Source organism: Triturus cristatus, chromosome 9 (assembly GCF_964204655.1).
Source record: "Triturus cristatus chromosome 9, aTriCri1.1, whole genome shotgun sequence".
Taxonomy (NCBI): Eukaryota; Metazoa; Chordata; class Amphibia; order Caudata; family Salamandridae; genus Triturus; species Triturus cristatus.
In genome coordinates this window covers 1,050,613,426-1,050,640,682 of record NC_140592.1, presented here as the reverse complement: position 1 = coordinate 1,050,640,682, position 27,257 = coordinate 1,050,613,426, and the positions used below count along the sequence as shown (strand labels likewise).

The 27,257-nt window shown below is 45.9% G+C and overlaps 1 protein-coding gene across 1 annotated transcript in view; it reads right to left on the bottom strand.

Moving 5' to 3' along the window:
* Positions 1–27,257, bottom strand: part of VPS18 (VPS18 core subunit of CORVET and HOPS complexes) — an 89,175-nt gene that overhangs the window by 42,612 nt on the left and 19,306 nt on the right. Inside the window, exons 2-3 of the mRNA XM_085626918.1 lie at positions 26,149–26,290; positions 15,447–15,538 (exon numbers count right to left, since the gene is read on the bottom strand). Of these exons, the coding sequence (XP_085483044.1) occupies positions 15,447–15,538; positions 26,149–26,290 (234 nt within the window). The remainder of the gene's footprint in view (positions 1–15,446; positions 15,539–26,148; positions 26,291–27,257) is intronic.

Sequence of the window (27,257 nt, the reverse complement as noted above, 5' to 3'; positions counted from 1 at the left end):
CTTTGCACAAAAAACCAAGGAATATACAACATCGACTACAGTTTAATAAAAGGATCTATACTGTGGCAACATGAATATTTATCATGTATTTGACCAACTAAAATGGTGTCAAATTTTATTTGCACCAGCACTTTATTCACTATTAACTGAGCACTATTAATTTCAATTCATACACATACTAGCAATACCCAGTGAACTTGCACATATTTTATGTACTGAGCCACGATTGGATTTTAGCAATTCCATGGGACACAGAATAAGTGGTCAGAACAACAGGCACAATACAAAATTTTGGGAAATCAGCCGATAAGTGAATACATTGATTTGTGCATACATGATTTTATTTTATTTATTTATTTATTTTTTTGAAACCGTTTATTACAAAGTTCAAAGAATATACAAAGATGGGCCTACAACCTTCAGGCCGGCCGCTAACAAACAAGAGGAGCATATGATACACACAGTAGAACGCAGGCAGCGGCAAAGGGAAACATACAGGAGTTAGCCGCGTTGATGGTCACACCATACGGACCCCACATGACGGTTTCTTTTAAACATAAATAACAACAAACAAAATCCAACCACAAGGCAACCCACGATCGAAAACAGCAGCATGTGCTCCCCTAGAAGGGGGACCCTACCAAACCATAGGAGTATCAAGGGGGGGGGGGGGGGGGGAGAAGGTCAGAACAGGGACTGGGTGGACTCAGTGCCCGGTACCGGAGAGCTAAACCGGCTAAGGGGACGGGGCAGGCGATGGATCGGGCAATAACGGCGGGGCGCAGATTCCACCACGGTAGGCGTTCCAGGGGCCCCACACTTTCACCCATGTCCCAGGCTTACCTCTCGCTACATACACCACCTTTTCCCGAAACATGCACCAGTCCATATTTTCCTTCCAGGCCGAAACAATCGGGGGCCTCTGGGAACCCCACAGTTGAGCAATATCGCACTTGGCCACCATATATCCCAGAGTCACCCACCACGTCTGTGGCGCCGAATAGTCGGTTGGTTCCCACACGTTCAACAGGCATCTCCTCGCTTCGGGCAGCAGCGGCACACGCGTAACCACCCGCAGGACCTCATGCACACCACGCCAGAATCGCTCCACCTCTGGGCATTCCCACAAAATATGAAGAAAGGTCCCCAAAGAACCACACCCACGCTTACACAGCCCGTCCACAGCATAGCCCATTCGCAATAGCCTTGGCCCCGTTATGTAGACCCTATGGAGTATCTTGAGCTGGACGAAGCGAAGGCGGGCCGGTATGGCCACCTCTTTCGGGGAGGCCACCGCAGAGACCCAGTCCTCGTCGTCCAGCTCCAATCCATCGGCAACCCAAGCCTCGCGAAGATCAAGCAGCAATCCCACGCGGTCATTGATCAGTTTTTTATAGATTAACGAGATCGTGCTTTCCGGAACATGTCCATCCAGCACTATCTTCTAGAGGGGAGTACTCCGGGATGGAGGCAACGTCCGGGAAGGCGGAGCATAGTGCGTGACGGATCTGCATATACCGAAAGTACTCCCTGTCTTGCAACTGGAATTCCGTCTGCAGCATCCCGAACGTTTTGAATCCCCCCCTCGTCCAGAGATCCCCCACCCTACTAATGCCTATCATGTCCCACTTCTCGAAGCCCTTCGAGGTCCACAGGGAGCCCAACTGCTCAGATACGTACAGTGGTGACGCCCGGGTCAAACGATCCTTCCACCCCATCGCTACATTAGCCGCGTGCCACACTCTTACCATGACACGCGTGGGGCCCGCAAGACGTGCGTCGAGCGAGCTGGAGTAGAGCGCTCGATTATAGTCACCACCCGGCAGTAGCATCTTATCCATTTCAAAGGCCGGGTTTAGGGCGGGCCCGTATAGGCCGCGATTAATCGCAGCCAGCTGGGAGGCCCAATAATACCGTTTAATATCCGGGAGGGCAATCCCCCCGTCATACCACGGGAGCGTCAGCTTCGCCAGGGCGATACGCGGTCTCCCGTCCCAGAACAGGCGGCGTTGCAAGCTCTCCACCTCGCGGAAGTAGCGCGCCGGGACGAGGTCCATTGTATTCTGCAGAGCGTACAGGAAACGCGGCAGCGACATCTTAAACAATGCCGCCCGGCCAAGCGGCGAGAGCGGCAAACGCCGCCAACGCATGACATCCTCCTTCAGGCGCTGGAGGGGGGGCAGCAGGTTTCGATCATACCGGGCCTCCGCGTCCAGGGTGATGAAGATACCCAGGTACCTAAACCCCTGCGGGGCGATCTGGATAGGACAGCCCCGCGGAAGGATAGGAGCCTCCCCAGAGAGAACATACACGCACGATTTAGCCCAGTTGATGACAAGGCCGGAGTTACGACCAAATGAGTGCAATACATCAACCAGTACTATCAGTGATTTACGTGGGGAAGCCAGGTACAGGAGAATATCGTCAGCATATAGAGACACGCGGTCCTCATACTCGGGGGTCCAGCGGAGACCACGAATAGAAGGTTCCCACCGCAGCCACTCCGCCAGGGGCTCCAAGGCAAGCGCAAAAAGAAGCGGCGATAACTGGCAGCCCTGCCGCGTGCCCCTGCCCAACTCAAACGGAGCCGACACTCTACCGTTCACAACCACCTGCGCCAGTGGGCCAGAGTACAACAATTTAACCCAGCTGATAAACCCTGGGCCAAACCCAAATTTCGCGAGCGTCGCCCAAATATATGGCCATTCAAGTGTGTCAAACGCCATAGTGGCGTCCAAGGATGCCAAGATGGCCAGCTCCCGTATGAACGGGACACGTGCGAGCACCCCATGCAAACGCCGCAGGTTAAGCGCTGTGTTACGATGGGGAATAAAGCCAGACTGGTCCTGGTGGACCAAGTCACACACCACGCCGACCAGCCGATTGGCCAGAACCTTGGCGAGAATTTTGGGCTCCGCATTCAATAACGAAATGGGTCGATAGGATGTGACCCGGTCCCGTGGCCTCCCCTCCTTGTGGATAACCACGATGGTAGCCAGACGCTGGTCTAGCGGGAGGGAACCCACCGAGTGGGCCGCAAGGAACATAGCACGGAGATGCGGCGCCAGCGTATCCGGTCGCAGCTTATACAACTCGATGGGAAGACCATTAGGACCCATGGCCTTGCCGGAAGCGACCGAGCGTATGGCGAGGGCAATTTCTTCGGAGGTTGGAGCGGCGTCCAACAACACTCTGTCCTCCTCAGAAAGGGAAGGCAGCGCGATATCTCTGAGCAGGGCATGGGAATCCTCTTCAGAGCGGGAAGACACTGGGGAATATACCCCACGGAAATAGTCCGCGAAGCAGGAGACAATTTCCTCCGGTTCAGTGACACACACACCATTCGTTTTCTCAATCAACGGGACAACACGACTCGCTCTCTCTTTTTTATCCAGCCACGCAATCAATTTACCAGCCTTATCACCCACATCATACAGTCTCCCCTGTTGCTCTCTACTGAGGCCCCTGGCCGCCTCCGTGACGAGGGCCTTATAGGCCGCTTGCTTGAGTTGGAGAACATGTAATTTATCCTCCGTCACACCACGTTCTAGATCCCCCTCCAGCTCGGTTATCTCAGCTTCAACACGGGTCACCTCCTCCCGCTCGCGCCTCCGGGAGTGGGAAATAAGGGACAGGGCTTCTCCTCGGAGTACTGTCTTGAATGCCTCCCACAGTGAGACCGCCAAAGACACAGACCCCACATTCTCGTCAAAATAGCGCTTAAGGGATTTAATCAGCTCTGCGCGAATGGTGGGGTCACGCAGGTACCAGGGATTGATCGGGGCCACTCTACCCTCTCCCCTCGGCAAAACATCAAAGTGCAACAAGAGCGGAGAATGGTCCGAAATACCCCGTGCCAAATGGCGCACTTCTCCCACCCTCCCTACATAAGCCGCTGGGACCAGGACATAATCTAGCCGTGAGAGACTACCATGGGCCCCTGAATGGAAGGTGTACTGTAGCTGCGTGGGATGTTTTAGACGCCAACAATCCACCAGCCCCAGGGTATACAAGAGGCCAGATAACCACTCTTGGGCCCGGGGGAGATCCCTAGGGGGGTGACGATCCACAGTTCCGGAAACTACAGCATTAAAATCCCCCCCACCACTAGAATCCCCTCCGGAAGGCCAAGGAGGAGGTGCCCCAGGTCCGCAAAGGTGGTCGTCTGCAGCCCCGGTGGGACATATACTGACACAAAAACGATCACTTTGCCCTCCAGTCTGCCCACCAAAACCGTGAAACGTCCCCTATCGTCATGGCGCACCTCATCAATCGCCAACGGGAGCGAGTTTTTAACCATAATGCCCACACCCCTTGAACCGGACGTGAAGCCCGCATGGGCCACAAGGCAGTAGCCCCGTCGATTCATAGCGCAAAAGGAGTTGCCAATGAGGTGCGTCTCCTGCAGAAAAACTATATCGGGCGAAGTTCGCTTCAAGAACTGCAGGACCACACCTCGTTTTATCCTGTCCCCCAGTCCATTAACATTCCAGGACAACAAACTCAGTCCCCTACCCCCCATCATAAACAGACGTCATCACTCGTCTCCCAGAGAGCACTGTAGAGATAACACAAAGATACGTTTGCCTTGTGGTGGAAACGAACAACACCCCACCCCAACCCACCCATTCCAACAAAACACCCCCCACCCTGCACCCCTGCATGAGCCCGGACAGCCCCCCCAACTTGCAGTGTGCCTGTCGCACCTATAAAAGAAACTAGCTAGACCCCCTAGAGGAGGAAAGAGTACCCCTTCTAGACCCCACACAACCTCCATGGGAGGGGAATGTACAAAGACAGACGCTTGATCGAAAGTAGCATCGTATTCGTCCAGAGTGAGGCCCAATATTGACCCCTCAGTCCCGATCCAGTGGGCCGCCTCCTCCCGCCGCCCCCCCCCCCCCCCCCGCCATCTCGATCCCCAGACAGAGTGTCCAGCCAGTCCCCGGCCGCTTCGGGACGATCAAAAAAGTGCGTGCGACCATCCACCTCCACTCGCAGCTTGGCCGGGAAGAGCATGGCGTACTTTAAGTTCAGGTCCCGGAGTCGGCGTTTAACGCCGAGGAAGCTCAGTCTTTGCTTCTGGACCGCCTGGGTGAAATCAGGGTAAAAGTTCACCTCCATATTGTCCAACTTAACCGGCCCATGTAGTCTGGAAGCTTGCAGGATAGCGTCTCTGTCCCGAAAGTTAAAAATCCGGGCAATGAGAGGTCGCGGAGGGGCTCCGACCTTCGGCCTTCCCCCGGGAACCCTGTGGGCCCTCTCCACAGCAAAAAATGTACTCAGGCCCCGAGGCTGAAGATGGGTAGCAATCAGGTCCTCCACAAATAGATCCGCCGCCGCTTCCTCCCGTCCCTCGGGCACTCCGATGATGCGGACGTTATTCCTCCGGGCCCGACTCTCGGAATCCTCGAGGCGCCGATCCATAAGTGCGCTCGCCTGACTTAGCTGGCGTACCTCCAGTTGTAGTGCCGCCACCTCAGTCGTAAGGCCCGATGCGGTGTGGGCCAAAGAGTCAACTCGATCGTTGGTCTTGGAAAGATCGGCCCTCACCAGGACAACGTCTACAAGGACCGCATCGATCTTCTGTGCCAGGGTGTCGAACCGCTGGCCCACCGAGGCCTTCATCTCGGAAATGGCGCCCATGACGTCGTGGAGAGTCAGATCCGTGGGCAAGTCCGGGGCATCAGAAGGACCCTCAGGGGACTTGTGCGGTCCGCCGGGACATCCCCTCTGGAGGGTATAGCGGTCCATGCTGTTGGCCGGATGGACGGTGCCACGTCGGGTCGACTTGGTCTTTGACCGATCCCCATCCTGTTTCGTGGCCATCGCCGCTGGTCCCACAATCGAACCAGCAACGTCGTAGAGGGCAGGCAATCAGGGCCACGAGCTCCGGGGGGGCCACCCCAGATCGGCGGGGTGGGCCACAGCAGGCAGGCAGGCCGGGTCCCCCAGCGAGGCCACACCAACACAAAAGGCTCCGCGATCTCACTTGCGGAAACGGCGAGAAAGCGAAAGCGAAAGTGCGGGGTACGCGACTCGCCAGGCCCGGCCCGGCCCGCCGTTGTTGTTCACTTTGCCACTGGGTCACCCCCCAACGCAAATCCGGGGTTCGGCGAGAAGAAGGCCGCAAACCTCAATCGGTGCTCACTCCGGCACCCGAGGTCCAATTCGAGAACGGAAAACGGGTTCCACCTTAGCTCAGGCTCACCAACACAGTCCCCTCAATCGAGGCAGGATGAATTCAGGATAAATGTAGGAGGTTGCGGAGGTCCTCGGGAGCCTCGCACCTACGCGGCCATCTTGGTTGCGCGCTAGGCTCCTCCTCCTGCATACATGATTTTATCTGTTTGTTCATGGCAATTCAACAATGCAATGTTGGACATTCCGCGTGAAATGACAATGATGCAAATTATTTAAGTAATTTTGCTATGTCTATTGCTGTATGTCACCACGTAATGTTTTGCACGGAGCACTGTCACTTTAAAAGTGAAAATATCACTGACTTCCGTGTCATGTGATCAAGGCTCAACCCGAGACTAAACGAGTCAGGACAGAGTTAGGCAATGGTGACCCGCCTGATAAAAGAAGATGATGTCATCAAGGAGAGGAAGAAATATAAGTTCCATCGCGATAAGATGGATTATGAACGGGGGCAGATTTTTACATTTGCCAAAAAATACGAGGCTATACGTACGTCCAAAAGTAAAACCGCAGTTCTCTCCAAGGCTGGCACAGCGCACGGACGTGCCACAGGGTCGAACTCAACGTTATCTGACCTCAGTTCCACGGTGGATAGTGGTTCTGAAAACGAAGTCAGTGTCACAGAAAAGGACAGTTCAGACAAAGATCCACACATTAGTGGATCTTTGTATGAACGGTCATCCGTGCCGTACTAGACACCTTGCGAGCCAATGCTGACAAAGGCATCCATCAGGCCCTCATTCTCTTGGATCTGTCGGCTGCGTTCGACACGGTGGACCATCATATCTTATTGTCCCGTGTCGAACAAGCAGGTATACAAGGCCCTGCTTATAACTGGATCAAATCATTCCTTGAAGATAGAACGCAGGCAGTTCGTCTCGGCTCTTTCACCGCTCCCAGGATGGTTTCCTCCTGCGGGGTCCCCCAGGGCTCGTCCCTCTCCCCTCTCTTATTTAATCTCTATCTCAGACCCCTCATTGGCTCCTTAAAACACATGAAGGTTACGACCTTCAATTACGCAGATGATCTTCAACTTATTTTCACACTGGACGGACCGAACTCAGCCTCTGATTTTCAAGCTATCATGCTCCACATTCAGCGCCGGATGAACTTTAACCATCTTAAACTCAATCCCGGTAAGACTGAATTAGTCTTACCGGGAACAAGCGCGATCATGTGGGGCCCCCATTTCTGGCCTACCGACCTCGGACCACCCCCCACTCCCTCCCCTTCAGTAAAAAGCCTTGGAGTTACACTGAATTCTGATCTTTCGCTTAGAGGACAGGTGGGGACCGTAGTCTCCTCATGCGTCTTCCAGCTGAGGAAAATTAGGAAAATTGCTCACTTACTCACTCCCTCGGCCCTTATTCAGGCAGTTATAGCCCTCGTATTGTCACGCCTCGACTTCTCCAACTCCATTTACCTTGGCCTGCCTATGTTCCTGCTCAAACGTCTTCAAATAGTACAGAACCAGGCAGCTAGACTAATATTTAAGCAACCTAAATGGCATTCTTCCAGCCCCCTACTGGCTAAACTACACTGGCTCCCAATCGCACAACGTGCAGCTTTTAAGACCGGCTGTCTACTCTTTAAAGCTCTGCACAGTAGGAGCCCCAAATTCCTCAGCAGTATGTTTGTGAAATACATCCCACGTCGCAATTTACGGTCTGGCAACCTCATGCTGCTTGCTACCCCGACCATCAAACTCAAACGCCAGGGGGGGGCGCTGGTTTTCGTACCTTACACCTGGCTTCTGGAACTCGCTGCCCCTGGACATCAGAGCGCAGGAAAATTTGATGGGTTTTAGAAAGACCCTCAAAACATTGCGGTTTGCGTTCTCATACAACTAGCCCGCTCGCCGCGTCACTTTGCAACAATTAGCGCCATGAAACCTTCTGGTGACCGTGCGCTCTATAAATTTCTTTTAACATAACCTAACATAACATAACATTAGATGAAGAATTATCTTTTTTATATTACGATCGACGCCAAACACTCCGCCCCAGAAAACCGAGACACAACGAAGAACATACGACAACTACAGGAGGCGACAAAGGAGGAAGGCAAACAGAAAACAATACAAGAGCAAAGAAACAAAGAGGAGGATGTTGGCAGAACAAGAGCACTGCCACAGATGAAACAGACAAAACCATCATGAATCTGGCAAATATCGACCTAAATATTGAAGAGAAATGCATTTTGAGCCTGGGACTATCGTTCTGCCCTAATGTCTGAACACTAGACTAGACATATACAATGCTGTGAGAAAACTCAAACTAAAGAAATTTCATAAACTTTCAAACAAAAACAAAACACGTGCAAGCATATCAGCGGAAAGCCCAATATTGAGAGAGACCATGGGCAATTTGACTCAATCAGATCTGCCACTCATGGACGTATTGCAAGAATTGTGGATGCAACCGCAAGATAAAATGGAGTCAACTAATTGCCCGGTGGATGATAACATAGTAAACATACCAACATCCTCAGGTACCACAAACAAACACACAGTAAAGTTCAGACCCAAATCTACGTTTAATCCAGTGACTATGAGGAACTCCATTGATGTCTTTCCCGAAGCTGTGACAGAACAGATTAAGCAGTTGAATTTTAAAGTACAAGGCAAGAACAACAAATATCGATGGCAGGATCGTAAATATGAGGAACTGATTAAGAAACTCAAAGATCATAACGCTATTGTGATACGTAATTCCGACAAAGGTGGCAATATCGTGGTTTGGAGTAAAACAGATTACACCAAGGAGGCATATGCACAGTTAAACGATAGGACTTGCTAAGTAAGAATGAGTAGTGTGAACCTCAAGACTGTTTACACACAATTTTACCATATGTTACATACTTGGAAAGGAAAGGGATTAATTACAAGACAGGAATTCAAATTTTTGAAAAATGACAATCCTGTCATACCAACTATTTACTTCATGCCAAAAACTCACAAAAATCCAATCAAGCCCCCTGGTCGACCAATCACCTCGGCCCGCAACAGCCTCCTTGAACATACTTCCCAGTATGTGGATTACTTTCTCCAAACACACGTAAAATCTTTACCATCATATGTACGGGACACAAGCGACCTCCTGAGAAAACTCAAAGAAATAGTATGGAAAAGCTCATATCAGATGGTGGCCCTAAACGTAACATCTTTGTACACTAGCATCAGGCATGAAGATGATGTCAAAGCCTTGGAACATTACCTGAACAAAGACCGCGAACATTCTGAGGATCATAAAAGAATGCTTATTGATATGGTGATGTTTTGCCTCCACAATAATGTGTTCATGTTCAATAACATTCTATACCAGCAAATCAGGGGAGTGGCTATGGGGGCCAGCTTCTCCCCAAATTACGCCTGCCTCCATATGGGGTGGTGGGAGGAGCTGGTCCGGAATACCACACACGCATTGGATGTTAACAACAGGATAGTATTGTGGCTACGATACATAGACGATGTATTTGTTGTGCGGGACGGTACAGCAGAATCAGTTTTGCAATTTGTGTAAGACATCAATGAAAATGAGATTAATTTGCATTTCACAGTAACCATACGCAGCAGTACTGTAACATTTCTAGACACACAGGTGTACATTGTAGATAACAGAATCGATACCAAGCTATACAGAAAACCAACGTCGGGGAACTCTACTTTTCACGCCAGCAGCGCACATCTGCGGCATCTCGTCAACAGTATTCCTTATGGCGAGATGTTGCGACTGAGGCGGCTGCATAGCAGACATGAGGATCTCCGGACAGCACAGGCTGAAAGCAGTAGCAGGTTCCAGGAAAGAGGCTATTCTCATAAGATCAATGAGTCAGCTATTACCAAGTTGATGGCTAAATCTAGGGAAGAGCTACTGCAGGACAGGGTTGATGACAGACAGACTGTTACAGGACAGGACAAGACAATGGAACCAATAGGGCCAACAGTGAGGATTTTAGGCTTATCTTGCAATATAGCAATCAGCATAACCAGCTACAGGCCATTATACAAAATAATTGCCCACTGGTCCTAAGCGATCCAACAATTGGACTGGATTTGCCACAAAGAGTGGCTTTTACATATAGCCGATGTCCGTCCATGAAGGACCAGCTTGTAGCAACAAGTACTGAAACCATAGAAACATCTAGCTGGATCCAAAAGCATAAAGGATTTTACCGGTGCAAAACATGCAAGGCATGTCAGCACGGAGTAAATACAACTACCTATAAAACACAGTTTAGTGATAGGGTTCATTCTATAAACAAACTTTTAACCTGTAAAACTGATCACGCAGTATATGTCCTTTCCTGTCCTTGCAACTTGCTATATGTTGGCAGTACCAAATTGGCTGTACATAAGCGTGTACTCCAACATCTCAGGGCGATAAGCAACCAATGTAACACCTATCCGGTAGCCCGCCACTTCAGGGACAGCCACCTCTCCAATAGCAAAGAATTAAAATACTTTGTAATTGATACAGTACCACCCAGTAGACGGGGCGGGAATAGAGAAGGTGCCCTAAGAAGATTAGAAACCCGTTACATTATAGAATTAGACACGAAGCAACCGAACTGGCTCAACATGTCGGAAGATCTGTACACCTGTCTGTAATATAGCACACACAACATCTCCAAGTACCAGTGAAGATAACTGCAGTATACACTGCTTAGGTCAAGAATCACAGAAAATCAATTCTTAAAATCAAATGGTTCACTCAATGGTGTCTTAACCCAGTGTTTTACTTATTTGTGGTTTTATTCTGCGTTCATAATAGAATGACCTGCACATTAATCTAGAGAATTTTATATGGAGAATACCTATGAATTAGCACAATGCAACATTTTTTGATGTGTTTATAAACAACAAATGTATTTTTATGGATTTTAATCATTTTAGAATCGATGCATTATGCGTATACCATCGAATGAATTATTTTAATCTTTGTATCATCCAAATGTAATTTTATAAATAGATATTTAATGACATTATGAATATATTTATATTTATTATTTATCAGTTGCTATATGGATGCAATTCATAGTGGAGCATTTACCTCATGAATAATTTTGATGCATGTCAGGTCACAATAAGATCGAACACAATCTGCAATCATTATAAAACAAAACCAGGGGTAAAAAACTGGCAACGCAGAAACGGACATGCCGTATTGGGTGAACTTTAGATAGCACATAGTATTTCTTTTCAGATATGAGGACCATTATGGGCTATTTCGAACGAGAGGTCAATAAGAGGCTCACATTTAGGTATTTTTCCGTGACCTACATCACAAACACAGTCATTCAGGCCCATCGCGAGGAAGTAACAAATTGAAATTTTACAGATGTTATCAGCGTTTGGATTGAATTTAACCCTAATGCTTTGCACAAAAAAATCAAGGAATACATAACATCGACTACAGTTTAATATTTATCAAGTATTTGACCAACTAAAATGGGGGAAAAAAATTTTTTGCACCAGCACTTTATTCACTATTAACTGAGCACTATTAATTTCAATTCATACACATACTAGCAATACCCAGTGAACTTGCACATATTTTATGTACTGAGCCACGATTGGATTTTAGCAATTCCATGGGACACAGAATAAGTGGTCAGAACAACATGCACAATACAAAATTTTGGGAAATCAGCCGATAAGTGAATACATTGATTTGTGCATACATGATTTTATCTGTTTGTTCATGGCAATTCAACAATGCAATGTTGGACATTCCGCGTGAAATGACAATGATGCTAATTATTTAAGTAATTTTGCTATGTCTATTGCTGTATATCACCACGTGATGTTTTGCACGGAGCACTGTTACTTTAAAAATGAAAAAAAAAATCACTTAATTCCGTGTCATGTGATCAAGGCTCACCCCGAGCAGAAACGCGTCAGAACCGAGTAAGGCAATACAAATATTGCAGCACGACACCGTGGTCCGTCTCCGTCTTTGCAAGCAAGCTGAGGAACGACGGAGTGTGTGGAGATATATATATATATATAAATATTTTAAAAATATTTAATATATGGCTTTCGTGTTTGTAAGGGGTTATAATAATTTTTCGGTTTCAGGCATGAGTAGTGTATTGGCTAGTAAGGAGGTTAAAGGATTCAGAGATGGGAATAGTGTAGTGGTAGTATGTTTTGTTAGGGTTCGGAGATGATAATGAGTAGGGGTGGTTGGAGATTTTTAGGGTTCAGTGATGATGAGTGTGGAAGATATTGGATTGTTGGTTAACTGGGGTGTGAGCCCTGGTCAAGCAGCAAACACAATCCTTGTCAGGGTAATGCACAAGCAAACCCCAAATTAACCTGTGCTCAACCCCCTGGTAGCTTGGCACAGAGCAGTCAGGTTTAACTTACAGGCAATGTGTAAAGTATTTCTGTAACACTTCAAACAGTGAAAACACACCACAAAAGGAGCTTACAACAGTATTAGAAACGTAGAGTGAAATTTAATGAATAAAACAAGATGAAAATGGCAATAATCCAACCAGTAGAATCGGAGTTATGAGTTTTTAAAGTTTTCAGAGAAAATAGCACCAAAAAGTACAAAACTGTGGATATCTGGTCATGCTACACAAATACAAAGTCACAAGTTCAGGCCGACCACGATGGAACACAGGCCAGCTACAAGCACCCAGTTAGGCACGCTGGACAAAGTACCTTTGTCCAGCGAGCGTTGCGAGGATCTGCGAAGATGCGTATCGCAGCCGAAGCGTGGGGTCGGCTATGAGATGCAGCATGGCTGCAATGCGTGGTCCTGCGGTGTCGTCAAGGATCCCGTCAATGACGTCTTGCTATGCAAAGTTCGGAGCCAAGGATGTGGCATGCAGTTGGGGTGATGTGTCAGTTCCAAAGAGCTGTGAGGCTTTGGAGTCCAGTAAGGTAGAAACAATTGTTCACAAGGAGCTAATTTTAAGGAAAAGTTTATCATTTATAGCAAATATATGAATTATTGCAACAAACTCTCTCATGAGCACAAGGAGGGAGCGATACCTCCTGGAAGGTTAAATTAATTTCAACTTATTTATTTTCTGTGACGTGTATTAATGAAGTAGCCCACGAATGTATCAGTTCGCTCTCACTTCAGTCGGAGTGAGTGACTTATTTTTTTTTTTTTTAAACTATTCGTTGTCGAGGATGCCATCAATGGGAGACGCGAGGGGCATAGTTTAAAATGCACAGTCGGGGTGATGCGTTGGTTCGGAGGACTGCAGCAGCGATGCAGGTCTTTGCGACGGGCACAAACCACATAGTGGTGGAGATGCGTCAATGGTGCTCGGGGAGGCAGCACGCAGCAGAGGAGATGTGTCTGTTCCGCTGAATCCAACTTCCAAGGGGCATGGTGGACTCACAGATGGCAGAATTCAGGTGCAAGATTGTTGGAAGCCCGTTATATCCCAGAGCCTCAGATCAGGAGGCTAGCCAACTAGCACTTGGTGTCACTCTGGGTTCAAGACATGAAGTTTCAGTCCTTCTCACCCAGACAAAAGGGCAACAGGTGAGCAGGCAACAGGTCAGCAAAGCAAAGAAGGAGTCCAGCAGAGTGGCAGTCCTTCAGCAGCACAGCAGTCCTTCCTGGCACAGTATCCACAGGTCCAAAAGTGTACTAAAGAACTGGTGCCTGTGGTCCTTCTTATATACCCTGGTGCCCTGGTTCTGGAAGGTGGGAGAAGCTTCTAGACAGTGCCTTTGAAGGGCATGGAATTCCCTACGGCCTTTGCCCTGGCTCCAAGCTGGCTGAGGTGACAATGCAGGGTTGTTAGGTCCTTGTGTGAAGGCAGAGCACAGCCTATTCAAGTGTAAGTGGGGCTGTGCCCAGCTCCTCCCTCACATCTTGCCAGTGATGGTCCACCTAAGCTCCCTATTATGTGGACTATTATGTGTATTACTAGGAGGAATAAACAAAGCGCCCAACTGTCACCCACACCCAGTCATGTGACACAGAGACAGGCTTTAGGCATCGAACAGCTAAGGCAAGAAAATGGCAACTTTCTATAAGTGCCATTTTAAGAACTGCTATTTAAAAATCAGATTTCAACATAAATTAGGATTTTAAATTAGGATTCCAGAGACACCAAACATGAAGTGGTGATCTCTTTCCATTTAGAAATGACACTTGTAAAATGTAATAACGCAACTCCAATGTTATTCTATGGGAGAGATAGGCCTTACAGTAGTGAAAAACGAATTTAAGAGTTTTTAACTACCAGGACATGTAAAGCTTAAAAGTATATGTCCAACTTTTTAAATACATAGCACTCTGCCCTCAGGGCTGTCCAGGACATACCCTAGGGGTGACTTGTATGTATTAAAAAAGAAGGCTTAGGCTTGGCAAAAGGTTTATTTTACCATGTTTTAGGGAGAAAGCACAAGCACTTTAGCAATGGCTAGCAGTGGTAAAGTTCTCAGAGTCCTGTGGCCAGCAAAAACAAATTCAGCAAAAAGTGGCGGGTAAAAGGTTTGGGTGTGATCCTGCAGAAAGGGCCAGGTCCAACAGAGTTTTAGGATCAGTAAGGGATTTCTAGGCTACAGGTATGGGTAGTAACAAGAAGTAACGAAGATTTTAGGGTTCAGGAATGGGAGATGGACAGGAATAGTAAGAAGTTTTTAGTGTTCAGGGATGGGCACCGTTTAGGGGTAGTAAGGACTTTGTAGGGTTCGGGATGGGTTGTGTATGCAGGTAGTAAGGAGAATTAGGGATCGGAATTGGAATGGGCAGTGTTTAATGGTAGTAAGGCGTTCAGGGCTGAGTAATCCACAGGGGTAGTAAGAGTTTTCTAGGATTCAGGGATGGGTAGTATTTTGGAGTAGTAAGTCGTTTTTAGTGCTTGTGGATGGGCAAACTAAATTATTTTACTTAATATAAATTAATTTGAATTGAATAGGAATTAAAATAAATGTAAATTCATTCAAATTACATTTAAGGAGAAATATTATTTTATTCTAAAAAGGTAACACTTAAATAATTGTAAACAAATCAATTACTTTAAAGAAATAAAACCTGCATAAGTATGTGTGCCTGCAGGGGCTAGAAATAATATTTACTAACTTATCTGCGGAGTAGCGGTACTACCCATGGAATGGAATGTAAAGTTACTTCTGATGTACTTAGTCTGATGTAACAAAATATAAAGTATCTACTGATATTCTTCAGTAAGCTACTTCACAATGAAAAATAAAGCAAATGCATGATTAATTTTTCTTCTGTACATTGCTTGCTAAATCATACCTGTAGGGTCTAGGAACATCTTGTAAACCTTTGCATCATCTTTACGTCCCAATTCCACATGATTGGGCTGATCTGCCTTCACCAAGTCAATCCTGCATGGAAAAAAAATGAGCTGCATCAGAGAACCAAAACCTTCAGGTATCTCCTTGTTATCGTACAGCATCCTTAATGTTTGTTAACACTTAGCTGAAAAGTCCTTTCATTTACTGAATTTATTTTTACAGTAGAACAGTATCATTGCCTAAGAGGCATACATATTTTGCAAAATTACAAACATTCACAAGAACACTGTTACAATAGAAAGAATAACCGCCTACTTACCTACTGTAGCACCACTATGTGATAAAAGCATATGAAACCATAATAACCCAGCCTAAGCCATCAGCTACCTTAGTCTCAGGCCGAATATTGTCTCCCATAAAGAGGAAAAAGGCATTAGTTCAATACTAAATGCAGGGTTGATAGTACCTTGGCACACCCTAAAGCATTTCTCATGGCACACAACCATCACCTGTGTCTTATGCTGAGTGTGCATTAGAGACCCAATGCATGCTTGCTGTTCTAAAAATGAAACATCTGACAAAAAGAGACAAAGGTTCAACCCAAAAGATTGATATATTTGTATTGCACCAAAATACCCAACACTGACAGATAAGGCAAATCATTCCAGTAACCTATAGGAAATGAAACATCATGGTACCCACCATACGAAAGATTAGTAAACTTAATTTAAAAAGCATAGAACGTATATTGGGCAAAGGATAAACAAGGTCACAAAGGTATCTTGTCCAAAGTGGAAGTAGCGAAAGACACACAATTGATGGACGGAATGCAGAACAATTCAAAACATTCACCCCCAGTCAATAGATCTGGGTTAAAGTGGAATTAGTGGGAAGTTACATTCTTAGCAAATGTAAAAAGCAAATGTTTTGCAAGTGAATCAAGGGGGTTTAAGACATGCAGTGATAAGCACCAACACTGCAAAAGGCCTGTTTGGGAGCCATGGCAGCTCATCAGATAATAGGCCTCTCAATTGTTACATGAAAAATGGCTAAATGGCTCCCACTCTGAATGTGTCAGGATCAGGCGTTCAGGCTGGGTGTTTAGAGCAGCAGATCAATGCCTGCCCCTGCCCCTTGTATCCTCTTGTGCCCCAAAGTACCTACTCAAAATTCATCCCTGCGCACTGCTTTATGACCCCATCCCTCCAAAGTATATGTGCTCCCCCTTTCAACATCATGAAATTGGCATACCCCTGATTGGCATATTTCACTTAACTGTAAGTCCCCAGTGTATGGCACCACCGTGTATCCAGGGTCTAGAAGTTAGATTTCACACAAGGACTGGAGCCCTCATTGTGCTATTAATCACAGTGGTATTGTAAACATGACACCAGGCCTGTCTGGTAGTTCAGATTTAAACTGCAAATCCGACCTGTCAAACTAAACCTTTTTTGACAGGCCTAAACCCTCCATTTAAATATTGAAAAGTTACTCCTAAGTTGGCCTTACGGTCCATTATGGCAGGACTCATGGTAAGTAGGACATGTAAAGGTCTAATGTTAAAAATGCCCTCACAGTGAAAAAGCCCTCAAAGGAATATCACTGTGGAAGGGTTAGCTATTCCATAGGACGCATTGGGATACAATATTAAATGTTATATTGCGATTTCCACTTAGGACAAACCGCACATTTGTTTGCCTTTTTGAAATATTAATTTCAGCCCAATTCACTGGATAAGTCCGTTTCGTAACAAATATTTTGGAAAGCTGACATTTAAAAAGTTACTTTTGCCCGGCCCGAAGTCCCTTGAGGTAAATATGCATTTTTGTTCTTTCTGCCTACCAGTAATTAGCATTTCAATCTGTGTGAATGAGGTGTGAAGTTGCTGCCAGGATTGAGACAAAACAAGCATTTGCAATGCAATCAGTCTTGCATTTGTGAAAGGGCTATTGGTGTTGTAAATGACAACGTTTTAGACTTAAGTCGTCCAATGTTACCTTTCTTTCTCAAATTAACACATTTAATATATGAAACAGTGCTCCACATAATGCAGTGTGAGTACAATTAACAGGTGAATGGAGACAGGTGTGTAGTCACGACGAGTTCCTGTAACGATTTCCAAAGAAGCAGGGATCCTTGGAGACAGAGCACCAGTGCTGTGACGGTGGCCTCTGGCCGCAAATTCAAAGAAGTCCTGCTGCCATTGACAACAAGCACCAGGTCGCCACCTGACAAGAACAACTCTTTCGGCGCCTGTCAGGGGCGCAGCCGCCCAGCCACCAGCCAAGTGCATGCAAACTACTGGCCAGGCACGGTCCGGCTACCAACAGGGCCGGACTGGCCGTAGCGGGCGCCGGGCAATCCCCCGGTGTGCCGCACGGGTGGGGGCCGGTTTTGGCCCCTGGGGGCCGTTTTTGTTACAGGGCCGTTTTTGCAGCATAGCTGCAAAATCGTCCCTGTAACAAAATCGGCCTTAAACCAGCCCTGGCAAAGAGCTCGGCGGCACCCCCAATCCCCGTGGGGGTCCGGCCGAGCACTTTGCCAGGGCCGGTTTTGGTTCCCAGTCCGGCCCTGGCTACCAACAACATAAAGCTTGGTAAAAGTATGCCACCGACAAAGATATTAAGCATTAAAGATAGCTCAGTGGGTGACTACATAAAGATATGCATGAAATATGTTAAGTCAGTTATTATGCCAGCTTGGCACGTGGAACAAAAACAAAAGATTAACTGTGTGAATGAAATGCATTCACAAGAGAGCGAAAAAAGGGTGCTAACGATGAAAGAGATGAGGTGAAAGATGTGCAAATGGATGAGATGCAGAGAGAAAAAAGTCATACATGTTTAACATAGAGTGAACATTTCCCCAGGTCTCTGTAGTGATTATTTCACAGTCTCACAATTGAAACAGTTTTAATATTAATTATTAAGAACCAAAATCATTGTTGTTACTCATTTAACTTAAATAGCGAACAACTATTGACAAAGAAATCACAGATATATAGTTTGTGTGTTTAAGGCATGTTCTTAATTACACAGGCCAAATCCCTTTTAGAAGCCCCCTCCACGTTTTTCATCTCACTTAAAGCGTTGCCAGTTGTCTTTCTCTTACTTACCGATGCATTTGGGTGCTAAACTCATTGCACATACAGAGTTAATGTGTACAAATGTGTGTGCCTTGTACATTTAAAAAAAAGAAGGTTTTCACACCCAAGCATCCCATTAACAGAATCCTGGATGTGTTTTATTTGACTGGATATATAAATTGCCTAGCTATTGCAGGGCCTTGTTTTAGGCCTCCTTCGGATGGAAGCAGTTGTGTGTGTGTGTGTTCGCATTTGTAACATACAAAGAGCGCCCTGTGCACTGCTTATCCAAAATGCCTCTTTTTCATTGCAGGATACATGAGGAGGAGGCACGTGACTCGTTTATCCTGGTTTTGGAAATCACGGTTTGACCCCGTGTTCCAGTTCCAGACGAGGGGGTCGAGATATTTGAACTGTTTTGTGAAGTTTGCCACAAGGCCTGCTCTGCAGTTGTGACATTTTAGCTCATAAATACGTTCCTCGGGCTGTAGAGAGGGTTTAGGATGCGAGGAGCCCTCCTTGATTATTGCTAACTTGTAAAGCGGCATGTGCACCTTTTTGCTACTTCACGGCGCTTTACAAAAAATCTGGACCTCTAGGTTTACACACACCACAAAATAATAGTACCCACACTTACAAAAAGCCTAGAAAAGGCTCGTAACAGAAATAAACCAAATTGCCCATGTTGTCCCCCCCTCGCCATTATTTAACGCCAGAGTAGCTATCTGTGGAGTGTTTCCAGTAAGGTGACCAACTAGCATAGGTGCAAATTCAGGACGGTGAGTGTAAAAAATTCAGGACAAAGGGTCACATTTCAGGACAAAAATTCAGAACAGGAGGTCAAAATTCAGGACAAAACTTCTGGACAAAAGGTAAGTTTTACAGACACATCAGAGGAAGTCGCTCAATAGTATACAAGTAAGAAAATAGACAACCACTTAAGTACAAAATCGTGCACGCATGTTTGGTGACAGAAATGGTCGGGAAGATCTGCTCAGATAGACATTGTGAGATGTAAGGTGGCACTCATAGGATGCAGCTAATTGGGACCTGCAGTGCTGAACAAGAGTACAGTCCTCCGAGTGACAAGCTTCAGGTTTCAGATCGCTTCAAGTATTCCATTTCTGTTCAGCTGGTAAGGGTTGGTATAGGGGCTGGTATAGTACTGAGTGATGGATAAGACCCATAGTGGAGAGGTCTTGTATGAGGGTAAGAGCATTAAGCAGGAAAAGGGAGTGATTAACCAGACTGCATGAGCTATAATTGGCTGCACACTGCCTAGTGTTATGGTATTATTGTGGGTCTGAGCGGTTAGATAGGAGTTGACATTACTATATCATGCCCGGCTAGCCACATATCCGCCCTCCTTATTTTAGCTATATATTGAAAATAGTATACTGATTGGACCGTTTCATTTCTGTGAGCTTTAAACTACAGATACTCATTGATGCACAGAAGTGTGCTACAGAGTCAGACTAGAAACTGTATACGCTGTTGAGGAATTATGTAGGGCAGAAGGAGGCACTGTCTTTTACATACAGAACATTTTCTATTGAAATGGAAGCAAAATGCAATCATGCAGTTTTACTGATAAATCTATATACCGCACAAATACTAATGTGTGGAAATGTGGTTTCAGCAAGTATGTATCATTTGAACATCACCATGTACAGTGTCTTGATTGTTTTGATCCTATTAAAACTCCGTTTCCAGCACACTTCTGAATTACAAACAAGTGGCCCATTTGTGGTTTCTTGACTGCTGGTATGTTTTGAAACATTTGCACAGTTTTTTTGCAGATATTTAAAAGTTGTATGTTACAAACAAATGGACAGCTTACAGCCTTTGTTTTCGTACGCCCAAGAAAATTTCGGAACATGGTGCATTCTACAACACATTTGTCATTATATATCTATTGTATTAGCTTCTACAGCATAGTAAATAATTACTTTACTGTGCACTAGGATACAACCGTCTTTGATGGGGTCTTCAATGATTCCCCCACTGTCACCAACAGTGCCTCTCATCTCTCCACAGCCCCTCTCTCATCTGTATTTCATTTGTTTTATAGCCCTTCTCGTACCAGTATAAGGAGGTCAGAGCACTTCACATCATATACAGAGACAATGAATCATACGTGTGTAAATCAACGTATATGAAATGTTACTTAAGATAATGGGGGCTACAAGGTGTAATCATTCTTTCATCCAGCATTCAGCCTTTCACCATTCATTCTGTCCTTCCCTCTGTGTGCCCATCCAGATCCAAACATATTCAACCATTTGCAAACCTTTCCATCATGTATCCATCCATCCATCCATCATTTCACTCATCCATCCACTGTCCATCCATCCATCCTTCGACCCGATCCATCTGTACACTCATCCATCCACTCTTCCATCCAGCCATTCACTCATCCATCCAGCCATTTACCCTTTTACCCATCCAGCCATCCTTTCACTTACTCATCCATCCACCCAGTCACTCATCCTACCACCCATTCACCATTTCAGTCATCCATCCATCCTCTCCTTCTCTCCATCCCCCTTTCATTCAGCCATCCATCCTTACATCCACCCACCCATCCATCTACTCATCCACTCATGAATCCATCCATTGACCCAATCACGCATCTATCCTTTCACTCATCCATACATCCATTCTCTCATCCATTCACTCTTTCACTCCTTCACTCATCTATCCATCCTTTTGTCCATCTCCCCTACCTTTCACTCATCCATCCTTATATCCACCCTTTCACTCATCCATCCATTCACCCAATCCATCCATCATTTCACTCATCCATCCACCCATTCACTCGCCGATCATCCACCCTTTCACTCATCCATCCACCCTTTTACCCATCCATCTACCCTTCCACCCCTACAGCCATCTATTAACCATTTCTTTGATTCATCCTTCTACTTACTCATCCATCCATCCTCATTGTCCATCCATTCACCCCTTCATTAATCCATTCATCCTTTCACTAATCCATCCAGCCATACACCCATCCCTTCACTTACTTATTCACCCACCTTTTCACATTAATTATGAGCTGAGCCTTTGTCTGCAGAGTTGCAGATAGAAGAGGCCCATCAAGAATTTCACCCTTGCTGTTGTTCCCAAAGCAAGGGGTGGGGCGGTGCTCCTGCACATAGGCAATCTGAAAACTTGGAAGTCATGAGTCATGCATGATGCACAGTGCCAGGGCGTGAGGTGACTGTGACATGGTGTTGTTTCCAGGGCTTTAAGTTGGATGAAAAAACTGTGAGGTCTCTCCAAAGGTGGTGTTCAATGTAATTAAGGGCGTGGCTTACAACCCATAAGCTAAACATCTGTGCTTAGCAGTGTGCCGCCCAACTGGTATTTTGCTTCTTCTTTCATTGCATACAGATATATAATACAAAAAGTAACGCTACACCTACAACAAGCCATGCGTTATCAATGGTTACTAGTTGCAGAAAATAAAAAAGCAGCAACCATGGCTTAGTTGAATATAATTTTGAAAATTAATCAGTTCTAAAATGATGAGACTGTGAAAGAACTATAACCCCTTCTTTTTAACTTGTTTCACCGCCTTCTTTTCATGAACTGGATTCTCACGTAGCAGCATGGACGTTTTTGTAAATTTCTTCCCTTTGACAGAATGCCCTGCCCTAGACAGAGGCAGGAGAAGGCCACCACATGCAGTAACAGCTGAGACTGGTCCATTGTCATTCTGTATGTGACAATCAGCCAGCAGACAGAATGACAATGGGCGGGTGTGGCTGCTCTTGTGCTCAGAGGATGAGTGCGAGGCGGCCCCAGGGGAACAGTGCTGCTCCTTTCAAACTGCTAAATTACGGACAAAAGGCATCCGTAAAAGGGATCATCACGGACAACGGACGTGAGATGCAACTCACGGACGGTCTGTGAAATTTACGGACGGTTCGTCACAATAGTTTCCAGAACGTGATAGTAAGGAGATGCTGTGTAGGAATTAATCATTAATTCAGACCCCGTAATATCGGTTTTACACTTGAACATGTTCTTGTGATCTGCCGTCTTTGAGGCACTCACAAACAGACCGAACACCTACATTAGGTGCATGCTATGCAGCCTGCTAGTGCCTAGAGACGGCTCCGTTTAAGATGGTGCACTATGGAAGTGTTCAAAAGTATGGGACTGAGGAAAGCCTTCACACTTTTTTTGATGAGCACTATTCAATCTTTACACCTTGCCCTTCTAAATTTCTCATAGGTTTACACAGCGTCCGTTTAATAACTGTGTCAGTGTGTGACGTCACCTCCCACCCCCAGCTGTGCACAGGTGTGCAGACACAGTTCAGGGCAAGAGGCCTGCGTTAAAATCTTTATTTAAATACACACCTTTTCAAAAAGCTACCTTTTGTTGTAGTTTAAAGCATTTAATGTTGTTATTCCTTCATGTTTAAAGTCTTCCATTTGATGTGCTGCTGCTTCTGTCTGATCGTGTCAAGTAAGGAGAGGCAACGTAGATGCCGGTGTCCTGGAGGAGGTGGGCTTTGGGTCATAGAAGACACACACATAGCCAGTCACGGAAGAAGGGGACAATACGTACTAACGGGGCTTTGCCACAAAGGGGTTTCTCGGGTGCTTGAGGAATTTCAGGGATCTACAACCTGAGAGCATCTCCTCTTACAACAGTTATTTTAATAAACAGAATTGGTATGCGTATATATTTCCGTACATTAATTAAAAAGAAACTAACTGAAACTGTCAGGGTTTGAACCTGGCACGTGTTGATTATATGCGTAGTTAACCAACCGTGTGAGCCATCCTAAGCTTAAATCTAAGGCAGCCGTAAAGAAGGACAGCACGCACACGTTTGGTTGGGGGGGGGGGGGGGGGTGTTGGGGGGGGGGGGGTGGGGGTGTTCAGGAAGGTGGACCAGCGTGAGGCCTGTGCCGCAAGTAAACGGGAGCCGAGAGAGCCTCCCGGAGGAAAGAAAGCTGCAACTGCCTCCTCAAGGGGCTGAGATGAAAAAGGATTCCAGTACACAACTAAAAGAGTGCCAGAACACAAAGCGAAAAAACTTTTTGTGAAAGGATACCAGTAATAGGTCAATACTTCAGGGGAGGAGCAAGACTCGAGAGGGTGGGACATAGAAGGCAACTACACCACTGAGAAGCAAACTTTTGCGAGTGATGCTCTCCTTAACCAATCAGCAGTGAGGGGCAGAATGAAAGCCCACATACTGAATACAGCAGGTCTTCCATACGAATGTATGACGGTATTCTGTATGCGTTCAGGACGCATGCATTCAGAACACCGTCCTTTGAGCGAACGCGTCTTTAGGGCGCATTTGTTCAGCACGTAAGTCATTTTAATAACTTGCCTTACGGGTGCGCTGGATGTTGGAATAGTTTAATTTACTAATCCAACTCCAGTCTGCGCAACAGTAGGGAAGGTGTTGGATTTTAAATCCAACAACATTTAAAACGATTTGCGTGCTGAACGAATGCGTGCTAATGCCTCATTGGTTCTATTGCCAGCGCTGTGCTGGCACAGCGTGATTCCGGCTTCATTCAAAAGGACATTTCCCCTTACAGATAGTGCATGTGCTGCCTAGGCTCGACCAAATGACTTGGGTGTAGAAAAGAGTTGTTGTGCCCTTGACAGGACGGCCTGTGGGCTGGGCCCAAGTACTTTATTAACTTCAAAGAGACCTACCCTATCACTAGTAGATGTCACTAACACCCAGGCCTGTACCCTTCTATTGTCCCCCTAGCTGTGGAAATGTGTAATATTTTACTTAGCATAAGCGACAGCCATTTTGGCTGTGGTGTCCATTTAGTTTCCTTCATAATTCTCCCGTCCTCTGCTGCTCGTCTTTTCACTCTGCTTGTGTTATCTATTTTAGTTGACTTTCTGACTCAGCTAAAGCAATGTACGTGCTGAGGGTTTGTAGCTGCCAGTGCATCTGGTCTCAGATGTTAACTGTCGACCATTTACTACTGCCATAAGCATTCCTGTTCCCCCTCCCACTTTGCTGACCACGTAGTAATTCATCTGCCCTTCTTTGCTGATAACCATTTCAAAAACTTGTTCTTCCGATTTCTGTTCACATGCTTACATTGCAGAAAAACGGTATAAAAGGGACATGTTTTGTGAATTCAGTGTACAACCTCCTGCAGCACTTGAGAGTGTTGTGTGGATGTGGTCCCACTCATGAGTGATTAATAAACTTGTTATTTATTCCAACTCCAGTGCCGATCTTTATTTTGTTGGTCTCTGGACCCAAGGACAAGAGGGTGACCCTGCACCAGTGTGCCCACTTTTAGGCACATTTCCACACAGCCAGACTGGATTCCATCATGGTGAGGTCCTTATTGACATCACGGCGTCAGATCCTGCTGGCGAATTAAGATCTGCTTCACAGGTCTTATGGGTTTTTTTCATATGACATTTGGGGAGTACTTAAATGGAGGGAAACAGAATGCCAAAACAAATTGTTTCCATCCACTGTCTGGCTGCTGAAAGCTCGCAGCTGTTCTACCAAACTTCTGTCTCAGTTTGTTGAGAGTACATGGGGTGCCTAAAACTGGATCTTAGTGTTAGATGTGGAAGGACACTAAGATTACCATAGTCAGTCAGTCAGTCTCTCTCTCTCTATCTCTCTATCTCTCTATCTCTCTCTCTCTCTCTCTCTCTCTTCTCCCCCCCCCCCCAGGCCTCAGAGCCCAGGTTTAGTGAGGCTTAAAACTTCGGCCACTCTTAAAATGTCCAAAGTGGGTAAGGTTAGCCCTGGAAACCTTACCCTCATTGGTCAGGGCTTCTCCAGGGGTCAATCCCACCTACAAGCTTAATGCCAAGCAAATAGGTGGCATTTTCAGGCACCCACTTCACAACACTCCTGGAAGATCTGAACCTGCTGTCTGAGGTCGGAAAAAAGCCTAGAAGACTGGATCTGCTCTCCCTCTTGTACCCAGGACAAACTCATAGCTACTAGTGGGATGAGCTCAGATTAATTTATTGACTTTGAGGATTCACCCTGACAAGGATTGAAGTTATTACCTGAGGTGGGTACCTAACACCCTCAACTAATACCCTAATTTCATACACCCACACATTGTGAATCTAAAACTGGGACAGAATCTGGTACGCCTCGAAAGAATCGGTCCATTCATTTGCAGCTATGCACTGTAAGATACACTTTAAAAAGATTCTAATGATAGAGTTGATTCTGGATTTGTGTGCATAAATGCAGGGTCAAAATTTGGCATCCTCCTTTGTACAAAGAACAGGCTGGTCGCAAAGCAAGGATATACTATAACTGGATTCTACTTTGACCGGACCTTGGTACATGTGCATCCCTATGCATGAAACAAGAGAATAATATCCATGCAATAGCTTTCAATCTTGTTAAGGACACACCCCTTATACCTTTAGTAACTCTGATGTGTTAGTGTGCCCCCCCACCAAATTACCTACATTTTCAAAATTACTAAATTTGCTATGGCTTAAACGCTCATTTATCTGGACCATATGGCAATCCTATCATAGTTTACTGCAGGCCCTACAAGGCTCTCGAATTGGATCAACTAGGATTTATGCCACGATGGAACTGGTGAATTGAAATGAGGATCAGTTACCTGAGAAGGGAATCTCTGCCAAGGCTCATACAAAGCTGGTTACTGCAGACAATAAGGCTGTTGATGCTCTCGGGTGGTGTAAAATCAATCCTCTGCTTATTAAAAATGGGAGTTTCCTTTTCTAATCGTGCATTCACAAAACCTGGTACAGATACAAGAAAATAAAAATTAGACTGTAATGGTCAATAACAAAACATAAGGTTTAAAACTGGAACAATGTGGTGCATACTACATAATAAATATTATACATATTGACATGGTTGTTGTCTCCACACTGTAATGATTTCCTTACCGGTGTAGCACTTCTATACCTGTGGTTCTTATGGCCCTTGCAAACACAGCATGTGTAATTAGTGTCATTTTAAGACCGACACTGTAAAATGTTCAAACCTATATGTATTAACAGCAGTCAAGTAGTATCATTGACAAATGATTGCCATCCACTAGCTTCACTGGTCTCTCAACAGAAGCCGCAATGTTCTTGGGCAGCCTAGCGTGGAGGACATTCCCAGTGTAGGATGCCTGGATTCCAGAAGTATCTAAATGTTTTGTTCCACAAAAAGATGTACTGTCCCTTTGATGGAAGATAGTTTCCTGAGGGAGGGAATGGCCTTGGTGGCTCCAAGTCCAAAATGGTGCAATATAATTGAATCCTTTTGGAGGAAATCAGAGAGAAATTTGGTAGTTTACAGAGAATGTAAAACTGTAAAAGATTTAAGACAGCATGCAAAAGTAATGGGAGACACTCCTACAAGACATTCATCTAGGTAGAGGTAGCTGCTAACCTTCAGCGGTCACAGAAAGATCATTACCACAGCCAGAATTTTGGTGCACGAGTTGAATGACTGCCTCCAAGGGAAATAGCAGCGTTTTGGTTCTCGTTTCCCTAGGTGAATATGAAGAACATTATGCAGGCCTGTTGGAAGGCGATACAGAAGGGCAGATCCTGCATTTCCACAGTTCATAGCAAGTCACAGGTTGGAATGGCTGTCAGAGTTAACAATCAGCTTGCAGTAAGGGGGTGTGGAATGCAGCCAGCTTTCAGCACATGGACCACAAGTCCCCTGTGACGGACGTCTCTCCTCTCCTCAGAACTGTAAGTCACACTG